General features: G+C 33.6%; 2 protein-coding genes across 3 annotated transcripts in view; one reads left to right on the forward strand and one right to left on the reverse strand.

Moving 5' to 3' along the window:
* Positions 1-21,933, forward strand: part of LOC126737743 (neuropilin and tolloid-like protein 2) — a 622,239-nt gene that overhangs the window by 329,254 nt on the left and 271,052 nt on the right. The window lies entirely within an intron of this gene.
* LOC126737797 (uncharacterized) lies at positions 439-2,079 on the reverse strand. The gene is made up of 3 exons (XM_050442853.1): positions 1,985-2,079; positions 1,694-1,891; positions 439-1,612 (listed from the first exon to the last, which is right to left on the reverse strand). Exons 1-3 carry the CDS (start codon positions 2,040-2,042, stop codon positions 894-896), a joined length of 975 nt encoding a protein of 324 aa, XP_050298810.1. The 5' UTR covers positions 2,043-2,079; the 3' UTR covers positions 439-893.

The raw sequence follows: 21,933 nt of genomic DNA on the forward strand, positions 1-21,933 counted from the left end.
CTTGAAAGGCCTTTAAAATCCAAAAAATCAGTAAATTCAAGGGGGTTAACTTGGTAAGGATGTTGTCTTCTGGCAAGTCTGAAGACTGGATATAGCTGAGAACGCACGAAAATGTTACCAGCATGGGACATAGCATGTGAAATAGTACTATGCGCAGAGTCTCCCTCGTTCTGGCCATGATACGACTCAAAATACCTTAGGGTTATTTTTTCTAGATTTTTACTATGCAAAACTGTATAGAGTAACATTGTAGCCATGATGCTATTTTTATTCTGGCCGCTACAGCCATCGCAATACATAGATACTAGTTTCACTCCTTGCTCATCGTAACTTTGCAATGCTTTATGAAAAGATGCACATAGAAATGTTGCATCGTTGGTAGCCTTTAACTTGCAATCATTTTTTTGCTGTAATTTTTTCTTATTCGTGTTTCTTGTACTTGTCTTCTATTGCGGATTTTGTTTCCGGATCTGCTGTTTTGTACGTCATGCACAGTGAGCACTGGTCTTTTTTAGGAGAGTGGAATGATAATTTTTTCGACTTGAAGACTCTTTGATAAATTGCAAAACTTGGTTTACGCTCATCTTCTGAAAGTGACTGGGTATATAAGTAATACATTTTGGAAACTGAAAGATATGGATGCAAGTATTTTCGGCTTGTACTGGATCTACAGTAGTGGGATTCTATGCGAGGAAATCTTGCTATGTGTTCCTCAATGTTAAGTCTTACTGCGTAGTCTCTAGCAATAATTTGTTCAGATCTTCGGCCACCTCTTTTATCTAAATTTACCACGCCCAGTGAATGTAATTTTTCTAAAGCAGTTCTTACCACTCTTTCTGAGATACTCAAAGTGTTCAAGAAAAATTGTTTGCAGACACGAACAGGGCTATTTTTTATAGAAAAAAATATCTTACACTGTTTTGTCTGCGTGATTGTTCCGTTTTTGTTGTTTTTTGTTTAGTATCGATTTTTTCCGTATGACGCACTATAAATTCACGTTGACGATTAACATCTGCGAGCTCATAGTATGCAGCAAAAATTTGCAAACGCTGAGATTCATCGATTGTAGAGCAACGCCGACCTAATTTTTGGCAACTTTCACCTCCGCATCTCGGCTTAATAACCCTAGCTGAAATCACTTTTAACCCTTTGACTGTTAAGTATTCTTTACCTGAATTTCGTAGATGTTTGGCCAGTTTTTGTTTATTAACACGATTTTTTTTATTTTGTACCTCTTCTTTTTCTGTCCCTTCTACAGTGTGATGTTCTGGTTGTAGATTTGTATTCGAATTAGATATTCTTTTAGCTTTGTTTTCTCTATAACTTTTATCGTGTCTACTGCAATCTGGATTGTCGATAAAATGGTCCCAGCATAGCAAAATAAGGCAACGCTCGCATGAACTAAATACTTCAACTTTACACCTTCTTACTTCACACGTAGCTTTGTATGGAGGATCAGCGTCAGAATCATAGCAATCTTCCCCAAAATCCTCGTTATCATCAGCGTTCAATTGTTTTTCGTCTCTTGAAGATAATTCGTTTATAGTTTCTACAACAGAGTTTCTATTAACCTGTCCCAGGACCAAGTCTTCTTCGGACTTCCGTTGTTTTTCTTAAAAAAATATTTCTATATCAAAAATCAGCAGCCAAAATGATGAGTTCGAAATTCCAAAAATTTTGTTTGTAATCTTACCTGAACTTTTTTGAATTACACCCAAAGAAGTATCGTCATAAAATGAATGTGACATTACACACTCTGTATCTATTATTTTATCACAGGTGCTCGATTTTCCTTGGCCTCTTGGCAATTTTTTATTTATATTTTCTTCGGCAGGTTTTTCTTTACTTTTATCAGGCTGTAATTCTTCTAGTAACTTAAACTTTAGTTTTTCTAAAGAAGGTAATTTTATATTAGTCATTAGTTTAAAATGTATTTCTAAAACTAAAGTTTAAATAATTCCCATAATATCATTCATATTCTTACCTGAACGTTTTTTAATTATTGCACTTAAAGGAATATCTTCATCAGATGAATTAGACATTGCACACTCGGTGTCTACTGACTTGCCTTGTAGTGTTTCTGAAAAAAATAATTCTATATCTGTCAGGCATTACTGTAAATAAAATTTAAAGTGAAGTTCCACAATACCAAAATATTCCACACTGTCTTACCTGAACATTTTTTAATTTTTACAGAAAAGTCGGCGTCAGTATCTATTATTTTTCCACTATACCACTTATTGGAATAATACATTTTAACCTTAGTGCCTATTTTTAATTGTTCACTAAACAACAGTTCTTTAGAAAATACGACATTTTTTGTCCCGTCTTTCCACAACACGAGCACATCCATCATAAAAACAGTACAATCGTAAACTTGAAATCAACTACAACAAGCAACAACTGCAAGCTGCAACGAACTGACTATCTAACACCGCATTTTTTCCAGTCTGCAATGATTATGCACTTGAATTATTATTCCTGTCAGAACTCGTAAACTGAGTTACGCCTGAAGTGGTTGGATATGTTTAATAAAATAAATATCTTACAAACTGACGTATCTCGACCTACGTCTGTTTGTGAGAACTAAAATGTAAAATATTTTGATATACGACAAAATGTCTTTCATTTTACCAACGAACCAATGCGAATTGAGTTACGCTACTTTGTGAGATAAAAACTTACTTATTTAGAAGCAAGTTGCTGTAAAAATCACAAATTCGCATTTTTATGAGATACGTCAGTTTGGAAGATTAACGACAAAATCACAATAAACTGCTGCTACTGACGCGCGATTGCCAAAAGGTTCGTATTTGCTCCTTGCATAAAGCAGTCTTTTGATTTTTTCTCTAATCCTAAGCTACCTCTTTTTATGAAATATTGATAAAAATTTCTTTTGATTTGTTCAAAGCAAAGCTATTAGTCGAACCAAAGATATGCGTTACTTAATTTTTTTTTTATATTACACGTAGGTATGGTTTTTATTTATTTCCAAAAAAATAATTAGTAAATTATTAATGACTAACGAAGTAATCAATAGTTTTATAGGTTTTTTGCTAACGTATAATTTATTGTGAATTTGTTTTTAGTTTTTTTATTAAAATAAATACAAAAGTCCCATAAAAAACCTTATTTTGGACTGCCGATTTTACTATGGTCAGTTTAGGTAATTTATATACCACTTAAAATATAAGCAATATTCTAGTAGCAAGAATTTCTTTTAAGTTTGGAGCTTTTAAGATTTTTTTTTACTAAAATGTATTTACTGTATTTCTGAGTGAGACAGCAGTAGGACCTAAGATACTCCGATTGAAGTTAGCCATGCACAAACTAAGAACAAGTGGTAAAAAAAGTGCTTTCGTAAATTTTTACCATTTGTTCTCTGTCCGTGAGATAATCAGCAAAAAGATAGGATACCAAACTGCCCCAAAAAGGTTAGTTTGCATACTACATCAGTAGTAAACAAGCCTGGACGAAATCAGTGTTTATTTTGAGATAAAATTGTATGTACATTTAAAAACTCTTGTTTTTATAATTTTCATTGTCAAATTATTTATTTGTGATAAAGTCTTGAAGCTTAAAGACATAAGACCAGTTCAACCTATGCGCATAAACTTGGGAAATGATAGCTGATGAGTAATAATGAGTAATAATGAAAAAAAAAATAGTAAAATATTTTTAGTTTGGGAGATATCCATATTTTTTTAAATAGAAAACGTGTATTTTTTAACGTGTTTAATTTAAACTAATTTAAAGCAACTGTTCGAAGTTGTTTCCATTATTTTCGATACAGACTTGAGCTCGTCGAATCCATGAAGACGTACATGCACGGGCCAAACCAGGCTGTAGGCGAATTGCGTCACTGGCAGCCCGTATGCGATGTCGTAGCTCTTCCTCAGTATCAACTTCGTTTACATACAACATTGTTTTCATATGACCCCACAAATAAAAGTCTAATGGATTAAGGTGAGGCGAGCGAGGGGGCCACCCAACTGGACCATCACGGCCTATCCATCGTCCGGGAAACACACGATCTAAATGTTGTCGCACTGGTCGTGACAAATTTGGTGGAGCACCATCATGAAGAAACCACATGTTCTACCTAACGTTGAGATTCACATTTTCAAGGAGCACTGGTAAATTGTTGCGCAAAATTTTCTAAATACCGAGCACCAGTCAAACGATTTTCTAGAATAAAAGGCCGGATGAGCATCCCGTTTAGAATTTCAGCCCATACATTTACAGAAAAACGTTGTTGAAAGTATGTTCTCCGTGTAATATGCGGATTTTCCAAAGCCCAGTAATGAGTGTTATGAAAGTTGAACATTCCATTGCGTGTAAAATTTGCCTCATCCGTAAATAAAATGTTCATGGTAAAGTTTGGACTTAACTGCTGGTGATGTAACAACCACTCACAAAAGTGTACTCGAAGCGACAAATCTCTTGGAAGTAGGGTTTGTATCCTCTGCACATGAAACGGGTACAGCAACTCGTGCCTTAAAATTTGCCAACTTGTAAGTAGATTGCGATATTCCAAATCGCGCTGCAATTGTCCTAGTGCTAATTCCAGGTTGTTCTTCGATAACTTCTAAAATATCCTCCTCCAGATTTAGAATATGCCTAGGTCTAATAGCTCCTCCATCTTGTCCAGGCCGCGGCCACAAATTGTCTGTTTCGCTACCCCACTAAATAACACATAAAAAAGCCCCATGTCTCGGGTGATATCTTCGGGGAAATCTTTGGGCATACAGATCAGCTGCTGCCACTGCATTCTGATGCGTTTCTCCGTAAACCAAAACCATGTCGACAAGTTCTTCGTTTGTAAAATTGTGCGCCATTACATTTGACACTTTTATTTTGTTCGTGTGAAAATAACGATCAGAAACGATCACAGCCACCAACAAACTAAGTACTGCTAAAGACTCCAAACAACAAATTCCAAACATTATGACTTGTTTACTATCAGTTATTAATAAACAAAATAAGTTCGTCTGATACACGTTCTGTTGTCATTTGTTTAACTTTATTTCAGAAACCAATACTATTTTACTACATTTTTTTCTCATTATTACTCATTATTGATCTTCATCAACCATTTCCCAAGTTTATGCGCATAGGTTAAAAATCACCCTGTATATATATATATACAGGGTGTTCATTTGAAAACTTCCCAACACGGATTTATCGAAAATCACTGTTTAAAAAAAAAACGCCGAAATACGTCAAAAGGTTTGTCAAGGTGGACAACTTTCTAACCTAAAATTACTTCACCCCTTTTCACCAATTGCCCCCCAGGGTCATCCCCTTAAAAATTTTAAATGGCAAGGGATATCGAGTAATAGCTTGCTTAAAAGGTCTTTCGAAGTCTTTTATTTTGACGTTTGATTTTTTCAAATCGGTCGACTCGTTTTCGAGAAAATTAGAAAAATCTTTGTTTATCTTAATTTGTTCAGATAGAAAACAAAAACATAAAAATATCAGTTTTTATTTTAATAACTATTCAAAATGTTGTCCGTTTTTGGCCAAACAATGATATAGGCGATGTTCAAATTCCTGACGGACATTTTCCAGTTCATCCAAACTTTCAGGTTAGGGAGTAGACTACAATAGATTTCAAATGACCCCATAGAAAAAAGTCTAACGGCTTTATATCAGGAGTTCTAACAGGCCATTCTATAGGCCCCCTTCGCCCTATCCATTTATCTGGACTCTACTCGTCGCCTAGCCATTGCCGAACGGGAAGAACATAGTGAGGAGGAGCGCCGTCTTGCTGGAAATATATTTCAGCGTCATCAAGTATAGAGTTTCCATCATCATCGATTTGGTTTTCAATGGATTCAGTGATAGGCGAATTGATAGTATTTTCCAACATATTCAAATAAATGTCTCCATTTAAATTTCCGTTAATAAATAATGGCCCAATCACTTTATTTCCTAAAATGCCTGCCCATATATTAATTTTTTGAGGGTACTGAACATCCTTCTACAAATGCATAAGGATTTTCATTGCTCCAATATCTACAGTTATGCTTATTAACAAATCCATTTTGATAAAATGTGCATCCATCGCTGAAGCAGATATTTTTTACATGAATAGTATTATCATTAATCGCTTCAGTCATTTTTTCACAAAACTCAACTCGCCTATCGAAATCGTCTTCGGTTAACTCTTGCAATATTTTCATTTTGAATGGATGAAATTTATGAAGTTTGGTAACTGTGTGAACAGAGAGAGCCTAATGAAATATCAGTGGCAGCAACAATTTTGCAAGTATTAGGATTTATGCCAAAATGACCCAAAACTTCAACTTGAGCGGCTTCATCTAAAAATTTCCAGGTTTTTTATATTAAATTCATTTTCATTCAGAAAATTCAAATAGTAATTTTTGTTGAGTGAATTTAATAAAATAACACAAAGGTTCTAACCATAAGACGATTAATTTTGTAAGTTGGGTTAATTTAATCCGATACTTGTGGTATTATTCATTACGTAAGTTACTACCCTTATTTTAATTAAGTGTCATTTTAAGTTTATTTTTAATAAAGTCTCTAAATCTTGGAGAAAAAGTTACAAATTTGCAGAATAATCGTCTAATATTTCTACTGCTATTTGAACCAGCTATTAATTATTGTTTTCTTGGATAGTATGCACAATTAGATGCCAAAAATATCACTTTTCTGATATTTTTTCGACTCCTAATTGAGATACGAATATTAACACGGAAAACTACATTAATTATGTTCGTTTTTTCGTATATAATTAACAAACATAAAACACTTTCTTAAAGCAGCCATTAAAAATCCCTTCGTACTAAGAATCCTAATTAAAATTCAAACCCTGAAACATTCTCAAACGTCTCATTAGGTTTTATGAAAGCATCCCCCTGGTTAAATACACAGGTGTAAAATATATGAAATTCGAGGGGAAACATTCTATTTTATCTATACGTTCGTATTTCATCACCCCTCGTGGAAAGAGGCACGTCACGATTATATATCAATTCAACAACGCTTCTAGTCATTGGACGTGCCTATTTCATACATTCACGGAATGTATAACGTCAAAGACAAGAAAATTGCTATTACAATATGCAACTGATATTTCCACTACACATGAGATTTATGTTTTTCACAGCCTTTAGAAGCAGTAACACACTTCTTTTGTATTTTTAAGCCTGATAATAAATAATAATAAAATACTTTTTTCCCGGTAATTTTTTGAAAAGTAAGGCACTAAGCCGTATATCTTCTTAAAATATTAAAACCTTACTTTATAATCCCAGCAAGAATAGTAAAATAGAGAAATTAGGGCCGTTTAGGACTTAACGTTATTTAACGATTTTAATATACAGGGTTTTACAAAAGTCTTTTTAACACAAAAGTTTAAATATCATGTTAATTTTGTTTTATGACCCGTATCCTAAAAACCAAAATTTTTCATGCGTATTATTTACTAATAATTGGTCGATCAACGGTTGATCAAAAAACATTTTTTGAATTTGACAGACGCGCGTTTTAAAAGACCAGATTTTAAGACCAAGTTATTTAGAGGAGTGTATGCTTGAGCGTGAGTTTCAGTGAAATTGTGGTTTAAATTTGCTAAAGTTTAAGGGTGAGTGTTTATATATTATTATATTGTGTGTACTATTGTTAGAAAATATTTTATTTATCGTTAAACCTCAGTCTTGCTACCCTCTCAGACACCCAACTATAAATATTGACAAAATAGTGTTTCCTCTATAGCCCAATAGTTTTGATGTCCCAGACATATTGAAAGTTTTGCTAGGCGTAAGCACGAGGTATACAAGTATACATACGTGCAGCCATGATAAAGGGAACAAATTAATTTAAAATTAAAGAAACGTTTTTTGAATTAAAAAATTTGTGTACGTGGTGCCTTAAGTAAAAAATATGGCGTCAACCGTCCTTTTTCAAATAAAACTCCCTGTATATTATGACCTTTCACAATTCAATTCTGAACATTTTTTGTATTACAACTTAAATGCCTAAGGTCAATGGTTTTTTGAGTATGACCTAAGAGACTAACAAAACATATAAAACTACAACATACGAAGTTATTTTAGATTTATTGCAACTTATATTTAACAATACAAATTAATGAAACCAAATGTATTCAGGGCAATTTTATTTTAAAACCTTTAATTGTTACATTCACCGTCTTTTAAGCATTCCTCTATCTCCTTCTAATTTTCAAAACGAAATAAATGTTCTTAAACAAATTGCTTATAATAATAACTATGACCCCAAACTAATTAATATTATATTCAGAAAAATAAAATTGGCTAAAATTAAAAAACAGATCCTTCCTGATGTTAAAAAAGATAGTAAATTCATATCTTTACCATTCAATAATTCTCATCTAAATAAGAAAATCAACAATAGCTTCATTAAACACCAATCAGAATCACAAATTTCTTCTAAAACTAAAAATAGCTTAGGTTCGATTTTGATTAATACCAAGGATAAACTTGACACATTATCAAAGAGTGGTATTTACAGATTGCAGTGTGATTCATGTGATTGTTCATACGTGGGTCGAACTTGTAGACCCTAAAAAACACGCATAGCCGAGCACTTAAGTAGACCCTCTTCTGCATTTGGTGAACATATAAAATCTAATAACCATAATTTCAGTCCAAAGTCTAATTCTAAAATTCTCCAACAGGTTACCTCTAAAAACTGTAACTGACTAAATTTTCTTGAGGATATTTATATCACCAACGAGCTCATTAAAAATCCCTCTTGTTTATATATACTAGTGAATCTTAACAGACCTTACGTTCCATTACACAGGAGACTCCGCAATTAAAAATTTGTATAAGCATTGGTAATTTTCTAATTTAAAAGTTCGCTTTTTCATCCTTAAAGGATAACAATTTCCTTATCCGAACAAAAATTCACTGTTGTAGTCTAATTTGTGCCACCAATTTATAACCAACTCGCACTACCGCACATCATTTACGATAATGACATCTAGACCGATCTGTCGCTACTACCACTCTGATAGGTTCGCATAATTTAAATATTAATTTTAAAGTAAAGTTGTAGGCTAAAACTGTAGGCTAACCTAATTTGACATAGTATTTCCCGCCATCTAAGAAACCACAATAAAATGTAAACAAAACACAAAGGAGACCAACGTTCTCCCCTTTTTAAATACTGTTCGTCCTATTTAGTGTTCTGTATAGTCTTAAGTGTGTCTAAATGTTATGTATATTTTAATAATATCAAATGTGTTCCCACTATGGTAAACTTCTGGGCTTAACTGACAAGTGAGTACATTCCATTCGCTCACCTATAACCATAATGTTTTTTACGCATATCATTTCAACACCCAACTCATTTCAGTTAGCATTGATGATGGCTCATATGACCGAAAGCGCTCTGCTAAGCTTTTAAAATTAAATTGCTCTGAATACATCTGGTTTGATTAATTTATATTGTCCTTCGAGTCACAACACAGCCACTTCCGTCTACTTATATTTAAGTTGTTTTTTACTAGATTCAATGCGTCCTTTGCAATGAAAATTTTGGTTGCAGGATATCTTAAATAGAAATTGACGTCAATATTAATTTTTTATGTGATTTCTCAGAAAATAAATAGATCTTATTATTTTCGAACAGTTTCCAATTTTAGAACCTCCTTCATGAAGGTATGTCATACATTTGTGAGTATAATTATCATATTACTTGTTATTGCACGCATAATTTTTTAGTAAAATGTATTTATCTGAGAATGAACGAATTGAAATATTTATGATCATGTTTTGGAGACCGAGTGTGTACACAACAAAAGGTCTGCAATCAATTTAATGTAACTAATGGTGATCGTCCTACAACTAGATCCATCACTAGCAAAATGAAATCAGAATTTAGGAAACGCGGCCATGTAAGAAATTTAACTAAAGGAAAACCTCCAAAGCTATCTGAAGATTATACGCTGAATTACAAACGGAGAATAATCCCCATGTTGCGATTAGTACAATTTTTAGGAATAGGAATTTATCAGTAAGGTCAGTGGCAAAAATACTTCATGTAAAAACTAATATCCTTATAACAGTTTTGTGAGCAGATTCTTGAGACTTACAATGACGGTAACCAAAAATCCTCATTGGTCCCAAAAATATCCCACACAGCGCTTCTAAAAAATAAATATGTGGGCGGGTATTGTAAAAAATCGAATCCTTAGACCCTTTTTTATTAAAGAAACATTAAACTTAGATCGCTACTTGGACTTTCTAGAGTTTAAACTTATCCATGCTCCAGTTGTTTTATTCTCTGATCCGCAAGAGGCTCACATGTCGAGTAACGACCTTGCAACGAGATATAGTTTTCACCTCCTCACTGGCGATGGCAAGCCAGTTGACAATGTCTTGATGCAGCTTTTCCTAACAGATGAACTAGACAAAGAGAACTGATTTAGGGGCCACCAAAGTCACCGGATATAACCCCATTAACTTTTTTCTTATGAAGCTATTTGAAATCCAAACCTTATGTGAATAGACCAAATAATTTTAAGGATTTAAATAGAATTTCACAGAATTAGGCAAGAAATTCGACTAACTAATCCGCAGGTGAAAGAAAATGGGTAATTGGAAGTTATCTACCGATTTCAAAATTACATTGAAGTAAATAGACAACAAATGGAACATCAGTTGCAATAAATGTTGTTTAAATTTTTAGTTTTTAAAGTTATTTGTTTCATTAGTATATTACCTCGAATTGGAGAAACCGCTGACTTTAGGCATATGGTATGCTGTACAAAAAGTATTCAGAATATATCGTAGAATTATAAATTGACGCCATAGTTTTTACTAGAGTTACCATGTATATAAATTTTTTATTGCAAAAAACACGCAAGTGACAATGCTAATCGACCTGTCCGACAAATAAAATAATATAAAGACAATTGAATTTTACATAAATCTATTTCTATCTTTGTGAATGCACTGGTATCCGCGACAAAATAGTTAACCCTGAAAATTTAAAAAAATAATGTGATTAAGCAAAAACGACATAACACGTCAAATTTATTATTGTGTGGGACATTTATTGACAAAAATTGCGTTTTTCTCACGTCATTCCGTCAATTCCCAGAGCCTTAAAGCAATTGGTCATCGAAGAAGCGGGTATAAAATCAGAAGTTTCCATCATCTGTACTGATCAGCAAAGAAGGGAGATTAACAGTTGTTTTGGTTTTGGAAATGGAAGTTGAGAGTCCTCCTTGGCAAAGGAAGTTGCTTGCCATTATTCAAACGAGACATCATAGTAAAATTTTTCTCTTAACTATTGGGGAGGGATAATTGGAAACTTTTTTATTGTTTTGTTTTTTGTACACCGATGGATAGCTTGCTGTACTCTGATATACTCTGCAGATACCCTAGCCGACCTCATTTATTTGTTGGGTCACTAAACACTAATTGTTTACTCTATATCTGTTAACGATATTAATAGTCTTCATAGGAAAATGAAAATGGTAACATACCAGCTATTTGCAAAAAAGTAAGAAAATTTCGGATAAGTGTTTTGGAACAGGTCCCAGTCACTGAGTATTAAATTAGCTGTACGCGCTTAAGCCGCTATTGTGAACGAAACAGAGTGTATAACAATAAATAAAAATTAAATGTTAAAGTAACGGTTCAATTTAAATTAAATGTGTTCAATGAGACAGCGATCTTCACAGTTTCCATAATCAAAGTATTTTTTCTGAAAAACCACTAGAATTACATACGCATGATAGATTTCCTTTAAATACTCTTTACTTAGAAATGTTAAGTTTATGCGATTTTTTGAGAAAGTACCTTTTTTAAGAAAACATTTTTGCTTTTTCCGACTTGAGACTTACCGGGCCAATGTCTTTTAACAACAAAAAAGTTGTAGCAAAAATTCACAAGCACACGTTTGGCCAAATTTACTATTGACACTTTAAGCAAAAATAATTTTCGTAAATTAGCCCAAATTTTTTTGGTAAAAAATTTTTTCAAGTTCAAGAATCTATGCCAAACAGCTGACTGGGGTCTTATCTCTGATGATGTCGATGGTGACTTTTTTAGTTTGTAAAGACCCTGTCAAGTATTGCGAATAAGTCCTTTCCTTATAGACCCATCAAAATTAAGCATCATAAACCCTGGTTCACTAAAGGCTTACGTGTGTCTGCAAGGAACATGCGCTCTTTATCATACCTAAAAAATTTTCGGACAGCATATTTTTTCATAATTATGTAAGGCTATACAAGAAATTGTATCGAAAAACAATAAAAGCCGCAAAAGATATTTATTATAATAACAGGCTGGCTAATTCTGGTAACGTTGCTAAAGAAACATGGTCTATTGTTAACAAATTAAGAAATAAGCCTTCTTCGACTAGCACTATCCCCTCTTCACCTGAGAATCTTAACGATTACTTTGTAAACGTGGCTAAAAACCTAATGACTACTATAACATCTCATAAGAAGGTGTCCATTTTCATATCTCTCTAATGAAAACTTACATAGTTTCTTTTTTACCCCTGTACTAATAACAGATCTTCAAAGTACAATAAATGAAATAAGAAACATATTATCATCTGGTACAGATGGTCTTACTCTAAAAATGTTTTCAAATCTGCCTGATGATACCTTAAACCATCTGAAAAACCTAATTAACAAATCTCATCAAAATGATGTCTTTTTTAACTGCCTTAAGACTGCAATAATTATTCCCTTGCATAAAGGAGGAGATGAAGAGCAACCTTCAAATTATCGTCCAATCGCTCTCCTTCTAACATAATCGAAGATCATAGAAAGACTGGTTAAAAAAAGGCTATTATCATTCCTGTTTAAATATAAAATACTAACCATCAATTTGGCTTCTTGAGTAATAAATGCACTAATGATACTATGTTCTCCCTTTTTAACAGTGTTTCCTCCAATATAAACAATCATCATTCAACAGCAACTATTTTCTGTGATTTCTCCAAGGCTTTTGATTGTGTAAGCCATACTATCTTGATCAACAAACTACAGCACTATGGGTTCAGAGGAACGCCTCTCGAATAGCTTAAGTCTTCTATCTTAGCTACAGAAGTCAGCTTGTAAAGGTTGATACGAGCATGTCTTCTAGCAGAACAATAGAATGTGGGGTACCTCAAGGTTCAGTTCTGGGCTCAATTCTGTTTCTGCTGTTTATTAATGATATCGCCCATCTTAACATTAGCGGCAAAATCTGTCTCTTTGCCGATGATACTAGCTTTACATGGAGCAATCCGGATGTTGCGGCACTTCATGCAACTATTGCTAAAGACCTTATCAACATTAAATCGTGGTGCAATTCGAATTTTATCTGCTTAAACATCTCAAAAACTAAAGAATTATCTTATAAAAATACTGTCCAACCGTTTGTACTTAGCAACACCAGCTTGGACGTTGTTGAATCTGTGAAGTTTTTGGGACTTATTGTTGACGGCTCTTTGAAGTGGGAATTACATATCGATGTTTTAGTTAAAAAATTAAGTTTAGCTTGTTTTGCCATAAGAAATTTCCAGGGAATTAAATCTTTCGTCATCAAGAACAGTGTATTATGCCCTTTTTGAGTCCCATCTTCGTTACGCCCTTTTAAGCTACAAAAGAGAGCGGTTCGCTACTTACTAGGACTTGATAGTCGAGCTCACTGCCAAGAAATGTTTAAAAGATTTAAAATATTAACTTTTCCATCTTTATTCATTTTTGAATCTAATTGCTTGGTTCGCAAGCATATATCAGAAATTCCTAATAGACCATCTCGCAATTATCCATTTCGAAACGCAGAGCATGATCTTTACGTGCCAATCCCAAGGTCAGAATAATTAAAAAGCTCTTTTCTTTATGGAGCTAAAAAAATGCACAATCATCTGCCTTTGGAAATAACATCATTGACATCTTTTCCTCGATTTCGCAATGCTTTGAAATCATATTCAAACTGGAGAGAGCTTTATATGAAGTAGATGATTTTTTTTTTAATATTAATTCTTGAGTATCATGCACGCACTGGCTAATTATTATTTTTTTTACGATGTAAAATAGCAATATTTTGTATTACTAAATTTTTATAAAATTTTTTATGACTTTTTAAACATTGTATTAATGTTTTTGATTGTTTTTGTTACTTTTTTAACTTTTTTTTAAATTTTACTTTCTTGTTACTATTTTTATTTACTTTCCTATTTTCTTACTTTTTACATTTAGTATAAGAAATTTGACCCGGTACATTTATGTCTTTTGTACCCAGTTTTGTATATATTTATTTCGTACTTATATTTTGGTTTCTATATTTGTGTGTTTTGCTTTTTGACAACAAATTTTTTGACAACAAAGCTTTTGATTGATTGATTCCTCTACACTCTAAGTCACTGATAATTTTAAAATTCCTGTTTATGATGAATATGCCTGATGCAATTATTTTGCTATTGGACAAATTTATGATGATTTAATGAATTTTAAGGCTCAACCTGGTCCCTTCTTCCTTAGAACGTGGCTTAGGAGAAAGGAAAAACTTGAAATAAATTATATATTAGGCCTTTAAAGTAGAGCCGCACTTTTGTAACACCCCGGGTCTTAAAAAAGTGCGGCCCTACTACTTATTTTATAAGAGCAACATACTCAGTATTCAATTTTTTTTTAATAAATAACGAAAAATTCTTCAACTTCTTAAAGTTGATTTTTTTATCATTCGTTTAGAAGAATTTTAATTATTCTTAAAAGATTATTGACAAAAGCAACGTATTTTACAAGAATATAGTACAGACCGTAATTTCAAGACATAATTTTACGACCCCGGTTTTTTAATGGTTGTTGAAATTTTAATGAAAGTGGAAATGACGCCTTGCCTTTAATTTGATGGACCTGCTTAATGACGTTTCCAAGTTTCTTTGATTAACATCCAAACTGGTAATAAAAGAATATTTCTTTACGAATGTTTTCCTCTTTTTTTAATTAAAATTTACAAACAATTAGCGCGAGGCTAAATACTGGAGATTAAAAAATCACTTTAAGATACTTTTTTAAAAGTCACTCCCTAATTTAATTTTCTTTTTGTCAGAATTCTAAAAAAGGCTTTTTTTCTAATTTTATATAGAGTATTATACAGTGATCGCCTAAAGTTCCGCATAAATTCGATAAAAATTAGAGACATGATTATGTGAGAAAACGGTCGGAACCGTCGATTTTTATTTTAAGTTGCGCATTATTTCACATAAATTTTTGTATACAGGGAGGAACAAAAAAAAGATATGACGTCATCGGGCATTTTTTAAAATGGAATGCTATATTTTTTATTGCATTTATGAAATATAGGCGAAATTCCAAGCAAGTTTCGTATAACACGCCTTATCTCAAAACTCAACTGTTTTCAAAATATTTACATCTAAATAACAAGAAAACAAATAAGTACGTCTATTTACAAATTAAGGTAAAATCGAGGATAAAAATATTGTTATAAACACTGCCAATTGTTTCTATTTTCATGGTTACACTTGTAAAGAATCTCCATTTTCAAATGTCACTGTCAGTTTGAAAATGAATAGTTTTTATCAGAATAAATTATGGCTAATTTAACGGAAACCCAACGAATTGAAATTTTGATGATGCTAGGGTACGGGGGTCGAGTTTGCACGCACAAAGAAGTAAGTTAACTGTTTAATGCCAAATACCCAAATCATCCTATTTCTCAGTCAACAGTTAGTAGAATAGAGCACAAATTCATAAATTCAGGTCATGTTAGAGATTTGCCAAGATCAGGTCGTCCAAAAATTTCTGAAGAATCGTTAAACGTTCTGCTCTCCGTCGAAGAAAATCCAAACAATCCAACTTCACAAATTTCAGTTGATAATAATATAGCTGGAACGTTAGCAAGACGCATCTTAAAAGCAAATGACTCTTATAAAATTAGACTAATACGCGAATTAAATGAGGACGATGCTGATCGAAGAAACCAATTTTGCGAGCAAATGATAAACATTTGCAATAATAACCGTCAGTTTGTGTTACGAGTTTGGTTTTCGGATGGAGCAACTTTTTGTTTAAACGGTGTCGTAAATCGACAAAATTGTCGGTACTGGTCAGTGTCAAATCCACACTGGCTCCAACTGAGGCTCATACACAGTACCGTAAATCTATTAATGTTTGGGCTGGTATCGTGGAAAATAAAGTAATAGGGCCATACTTTTTTGAAGAAAACTTAACAGGACAACGCTATTTGAATTTTCCTCAAGAAGATCTTATCCCTGCTTTGGCTGCCCTATACCCAGACGAACAAGACCCTGCTGTCCCGACAGATAATTTTTGGTTTCAGCAAGACGGCGCACCGCCACATTTCTTTCGAGATGTCGGTAATTACTTGGATACACTGTTTCCAGGAAGATGAATAGGACGAAGAGGGTCAATAGAGTGGCCGGCTAGGTCACCAGACCTAAATCGCTGCGACTATTTTCTATGGGGGGTACCTGAAAAGTAAAGTTTATATTGAGAAGCCTAACAATGTAGAAGATTTGAAAAATAGAATTAGATATGAAATTAGACGTATATCACCCGAAATAATTGATAGTGTTTTACATGAGCTTGTAAACCGGCTTGCTTTCTACCAAGAAGTAAATGGGGATCAGTTTGAACACTTGATACATTAATAAGAGTTTTCACAGTTTATAACATTTTATCCTCTATTTTATCTTCATTTGCAAATAGACGAACTTACTTGCTTTCTTGTTGGTTAAATGTAAATATTTCTGAAACAGTTGAGTTTTGAGATAAGGTGTGTTATACAAAACTTCTTGGAATTTCGCCTATATTTCATAATTGCAATAAAAAATATAGCATTTCATTTAAAAAAATGACCGATAACGTCGTATCTTTTTTTTGTTCCACCCTGTATACAAAAATGTATATAAAATAATGCGCAACTTAAAATAAAAATCGAAGTCTTCCGAGCGTTTTCTCAAAAAATCATGTCTCTAATTATTATCGGATTTATGCGGAACTTTAGGCGGTCACTGTATGTAAGTAATGGATAGTTCAGAAGCTTTTGAGAAAAAAGTCAGCTTATAAAAGTCGAAAAGCTAAAAATTAATTCGTAAGTTTCCATTTCTGCCGTTAGCATAATTGCTATGCATCAACAAAAGCGTTGTTCTTTAAAACCATTATTATAAAAGTCGAAAATATTTGTGATTTTACGGTGAGATTACTTTGAATTTAACCTTTTTCAAAGGCAAGTTTTGTACCGTTTTGATGACTTTTGTACCTTTTTGGAATTAGTATTAATGTGTTTTTCCTAGGGGAGAACTACAACCACTTTCTGCATTCGTTGAGTTTACCGTTCTTATATCCAGTTTCTCCGGTATTTGTTTGCTATTCTCTCTTTTGCTCTTTTTTATTTTTCTATACTACCGTAAATTAAGGTGTAGCTCTCACACTGTTTCTGTTCTTTACCGTACCTTCTATCTTAGCTTTCTACAGGACTCATATAATGATGTTATTGTCTTTTAGCTCGCTCAGTATATTTCATCTTTGCCACTGAATATTGATGACCTAATGACCTCTTCTTTTATCCGGGATTGGGACCGGTAACATCATATACGAGCCATTCAATTCATACAAAGATGATACAGGAAGAGCTTTATATAAAAATTATTTAATTTAAGCAACTAGTAATCTTCAGTGGCACAATTAAAGCTAACAAATAAAATACAATTACAATCAAATATTCTTTTTATTTGGGTATTCTGTATTTAAGTATGTACGTAACATATTTATTTTGGTCTAACGAGGCTGAACTTAAAGTGGATTTGGCCGTTCTACAGACCACCCCGTCGAATCAGGAGGAGTTAACATACTTCTACGAAGTCCGGATAAGAAGCGTAAAGAGAAAACACGACCAAGGCACTCAAGAGCCGGATAAAGGCTCTCGAGTCCGCCTTGCCGTCCGCTTCCGCTGCGGTACAGGCCAGTCCCGCAGTCGAAGCCCCTCCTATCGCTCTGGAAACACCTGTCGAGTCCATCGAGATGGCCGAACTCCCGCACAGGAGCCTAGCTCCTGCCCTGCGACACCAGTAGGTCTCCAGGACAAAGACGACGGGTTCCAACCTGTCGTCAGCAGGAGGAAGCGGAGGAAGACGCCAACCATCGCGCCACCCGGCCAATCTCCCTCTACCACCTCTACCACCTCCACCTCTACGGTTGAGTTTAGGAACACTCCTCCTGAGCCCAAACCCGAGCCAGTTCCACCAACCCGTAGGACCAAGATCCCTCCGATCATTATAAAGGAAAAGACAAAATTCGAGGAAGTCGCCGCCGTCCTGAAGTCAAAAGGAGTACAACATGGCCATGTTGTTAACACTCGCGACGGAATAAAAATCCACCCTCAGACCATCACGGACTACAGACTCACCCAGGACTATCTGGAATCCTCAAAAGTGCCGTTCCACTCCTTCTTCCCGCCAGAGGAGAGAAGGCTATACATCGTCCTCCGAGGTCCGTTCGAGCACTGGTCGGCCAATAGCATCTTGGAGGACCTGAGGAAGCTAGGCTTTCACCCTCACTCTGCGGCACGGTACTTCAACAGGAATAGGCAGCCCACACCACTGGTCCTGATGCAGCTCCCGAGAGAAGAAAAGTCGATCTTCTCACTTACGGAGCTGCGCGGCGTGAAGATAAGGGTAGGAGCCCAAAGAAAAAAGTCTAAGAGAATACAGTGCCACAGGTGCCAGCTCCACGGACACGCCCGGGCCGGGTGCATGGCGGCTCACAAGTGCGTGAAGTGTGGCCAATACCACGTCAATGCCGAGTGCACCAAGCCACGCGACCAGCCGGCCACATGTGCCAACTGTGGAGGTCCTCATACTGCCAACTACCTAGGATGCCCCAGAAATCCCAAGCAGATCCTGAAGGCAAAAACTGCCAGACGAAATCTCCCGTTTACCTGGGGCACCCAGGACAACAGCCGCCTTGTCGCACCACCCACACCACCGCAACAAGCCGTAGCTGCCGTCCCCCCTCCGCTAGATACAGAACCAAACGCCATGCTACAAGCGTTCTTCGCCTCAATGCAGCAGCAGTTCCAAATGTTGCTGCAGAGCATACATCCCGTGGGAGCCTGAGAAAACCCACCACACTCCACGCAAAAGGCCACCTGCACTTTGCATAATGTAGCCAGTTCCATAAATTTAAGAAATACTCTATTTAGACAAGTAGGCATGAATCTTTTTAGATTAACCTGTAACATATGTTAAATAAATGTCAGTTTCAAAGTAAACCAAAAGAGTTATCAAAAAACATTTTATATAAAAAATGTAGAGCTGTTGAAAATCTTGATATCGACGATAAATTAAAAATATAGAGTCTTTCTGAAAAAGATAATTATATATTTTTTTAATGGAATACCCTATATATTTTTACTGATTTTGATTGTCGACTCAATTTTAAATATTTTTTATCAACCATGTATTATACCTAAGTTCATCACTGGCCTAGAAATCGGCAATAATAATAATAGTGTATAAAGATGGGTTTTTTGAATATAATCGTATTTACCCATACAAGGCACGACCATGGTTACTATTAAATAAAAAATCTGAAACGCAAACTCTGACAAAAATAAGAAAAGAAGAAGAATTTTTCATATAACTATCCTATACTTTTATTATGCAATTAATTATTTAAATAAGTTTAATTTCATGCGCGATACCTAAAACCAAAACACCAATATTATATTATACAATTATTAACTGCTTAGATATAGTACTTAATCACAATTTATCAAAATTCCTGTAGACAAAAAGGATCATAAATTGTTCCTTGTAACGTACTAATTTTTCCATAATTAATATGAAACTAAGGCACTCGAATACGTGAAAAGTTTCCATAAGGGTCATTAAAGAAGTTTACATATAACGAGATGAGACCAGAGAGCACATTCCCCTCCCCCATCGCATCGTATAAGTGCAAAGTTTCTTTCACAAAGTTTAACACTTACGCAAAGAGGCTGCCACTTAAGCAGTTTGAATAATCTGCTTTGCAAATTCGGTTCGAAATGTTTTTCTATAGATAAAAGCGGGCGAATTTTTATTAGATATTTACAGAACTACCGCAATAACCAGAGAAAATACTTAAAAAGTTGTCTGAGTATCTTTTGGGAGGTAAGTAGTAGCATTCAGGAAAGGATAGGACAACATTTTTGCAAACTGATGTGTAAAAAACAATTTTTTAGTCATCAAATGCTGTATACAATGAATATAAAGCTTTTGTCGCCGTTGTACATGAACTTAAATGCACACGAAGCTCATTTTTCCATTTTTTGTTGTATATTGCAAAAACAATTAAATAATAATTTTTTATTAACTTTTAGTAGAAAAGTTTCTTTTGTAATCATAATTTTATTTAGATCTGGAAGTGTATGAATAAATTAGAAGATTGTATTCAATTAAGTTGCATAATCTGATACTTCTATTATTAAAAATACTTTAAGTATTATAAAGAAATCTGGCGTAACATGACTATTAAGGTAGTGGTTAAAAATTAGTAGATGCAAAACAGGTATGGTAATGGAAAAACGACAAAGAATTATTAAACTACTTACTATATTTAAATATTAAAAATTATAATGAAGATAAGAATATTAATTAAATCGTACTCTAATTTCTATAATGTTTAATCATATTTATGTCAACATTTTTGATAATTAGATATTATGAAAATCAGCAATTCGGAAGGAAAATACAAAGTAATAAATAAAAAAGCGAGTATCATTTATACTTAAGTTATGCACATCATCTAAAGATGAGTGTATTGCTCTTATAAAAGCAAATAAAACGGTAAAATCGTTAAATTACCAGATCGCCTTAAGCCTAATATGCTTTTTAGTAACGGTCGTAATCTTCGTACTTCGCTATTATGGCAACATTAAATAAAGTTTAGTTTTATTATTTTAAGTTAATTTAAGAATCGTAAAAGTTGTTTTATTATTATCGGAATATAGCCGGCCTTAAAACTGCTACTCCTTCTATTTTCTTTCTAAAGTTTAATAAAATAACTTTTTATAATAAAATAATAGAGCTTTTTAAAATAAAGCATATTAGAAAAGAAGAAGTTTTAGCTATTTTCTGCAATGAAAAAGCATGATCTGATTTAAAAAATAAAACAATAAAAAATATGATTTATAAATAACATTTAAACTTATTTGAGTATTTGTTACATACGTAACCATATTTAATTGTATACGATACATATTTTTTATTGATGTTTTTTACTAATTATTAAAGTTCTAATAAATCTAGAGGAATATTATTGTTTTATATATAGGTTGCAAAAATAATGATAATTACTTTCGATGGAGACACAATATATAGATCAGAGATAAACAAATCAAAATATTATATTAAATAATATTTTGTTCTTCTGAAATCCTTAATAGAGTGATTCTGATATTTAGTCAAAATACGAATTACACAAGGATTTCTTAAAAAAATAGTATTTAAACATCCAATTATGCTTAGTAAATTACGATCCTTGTCTGTAAAAAAATAAAAATTAACAAAAAAGTATTTAAAATTATATCTTAATTTAATAGTAGCATAAAATATCTAAGAACGAACGGGAAAATTTAATTATGTAGGTGAGTAAAAGCGTAAATTAAATGTTCGTGTTTTTGAAAATGATAGATACACTAGTAAATCTAATTTTTGAACTTCCAGTTGGGAAGTATCACCAACCGAATTATCAAACGTTAACTAACAACAACTTTTCGACAAGCTTATTCTGGAGCTGTGTGTAAAGGTGTATAACATGTTATCTGAGGCGCATTAGATCTTGCATCCTGATAGTAGAGGTCTCCAAATATTGTCAATATCAATACTTGTCTGGCTGAAAATATCTTGATTTTTGCGATGTAAGTTGGTTCCAGGTACCTTCTT

The sequence above is a fragment of the Anthonomus grandis genome, chromosome 1 (genome assembly GCF_022605725.1).
Source record: "Anthonomus grandis grandis chromosome 1, icAntGran1.3, whole genome shotgun sequence".
In the NCBI taxonomy this organism is placed as follows: Eukaryota; Metazoa; Arthropoda; class Insecta; order Coleoptera; family Curculionidae; genus Anthonomus; species Anthonomus grandis.

Excerpts from the sequence above, each read along its gene's own strand:
- LOC126737797 (XM_050442853.1), bottom strand. The coding sequence starts at position 2,042 with ATGTCTAATTCATCTGATGAAGATATTCCTTTAAGTGCAATAATTAAA. Across the intron at positions 1,892-1,984 it reads AATAATTAAAAAACGTTCAG|AAAAACTAAAGTTTAAGTTA; the intron begins GTAAGAATATGA and ends TACCTTCTTTAG. Across the intron at positions 1,613-1,693 it reads TGTAATTCAAAAAAGTTCAG|AAAAACAACGGAAGTCCGAA; the intron begins GTAAGATTACAA and ends TATTTTTTTAAG.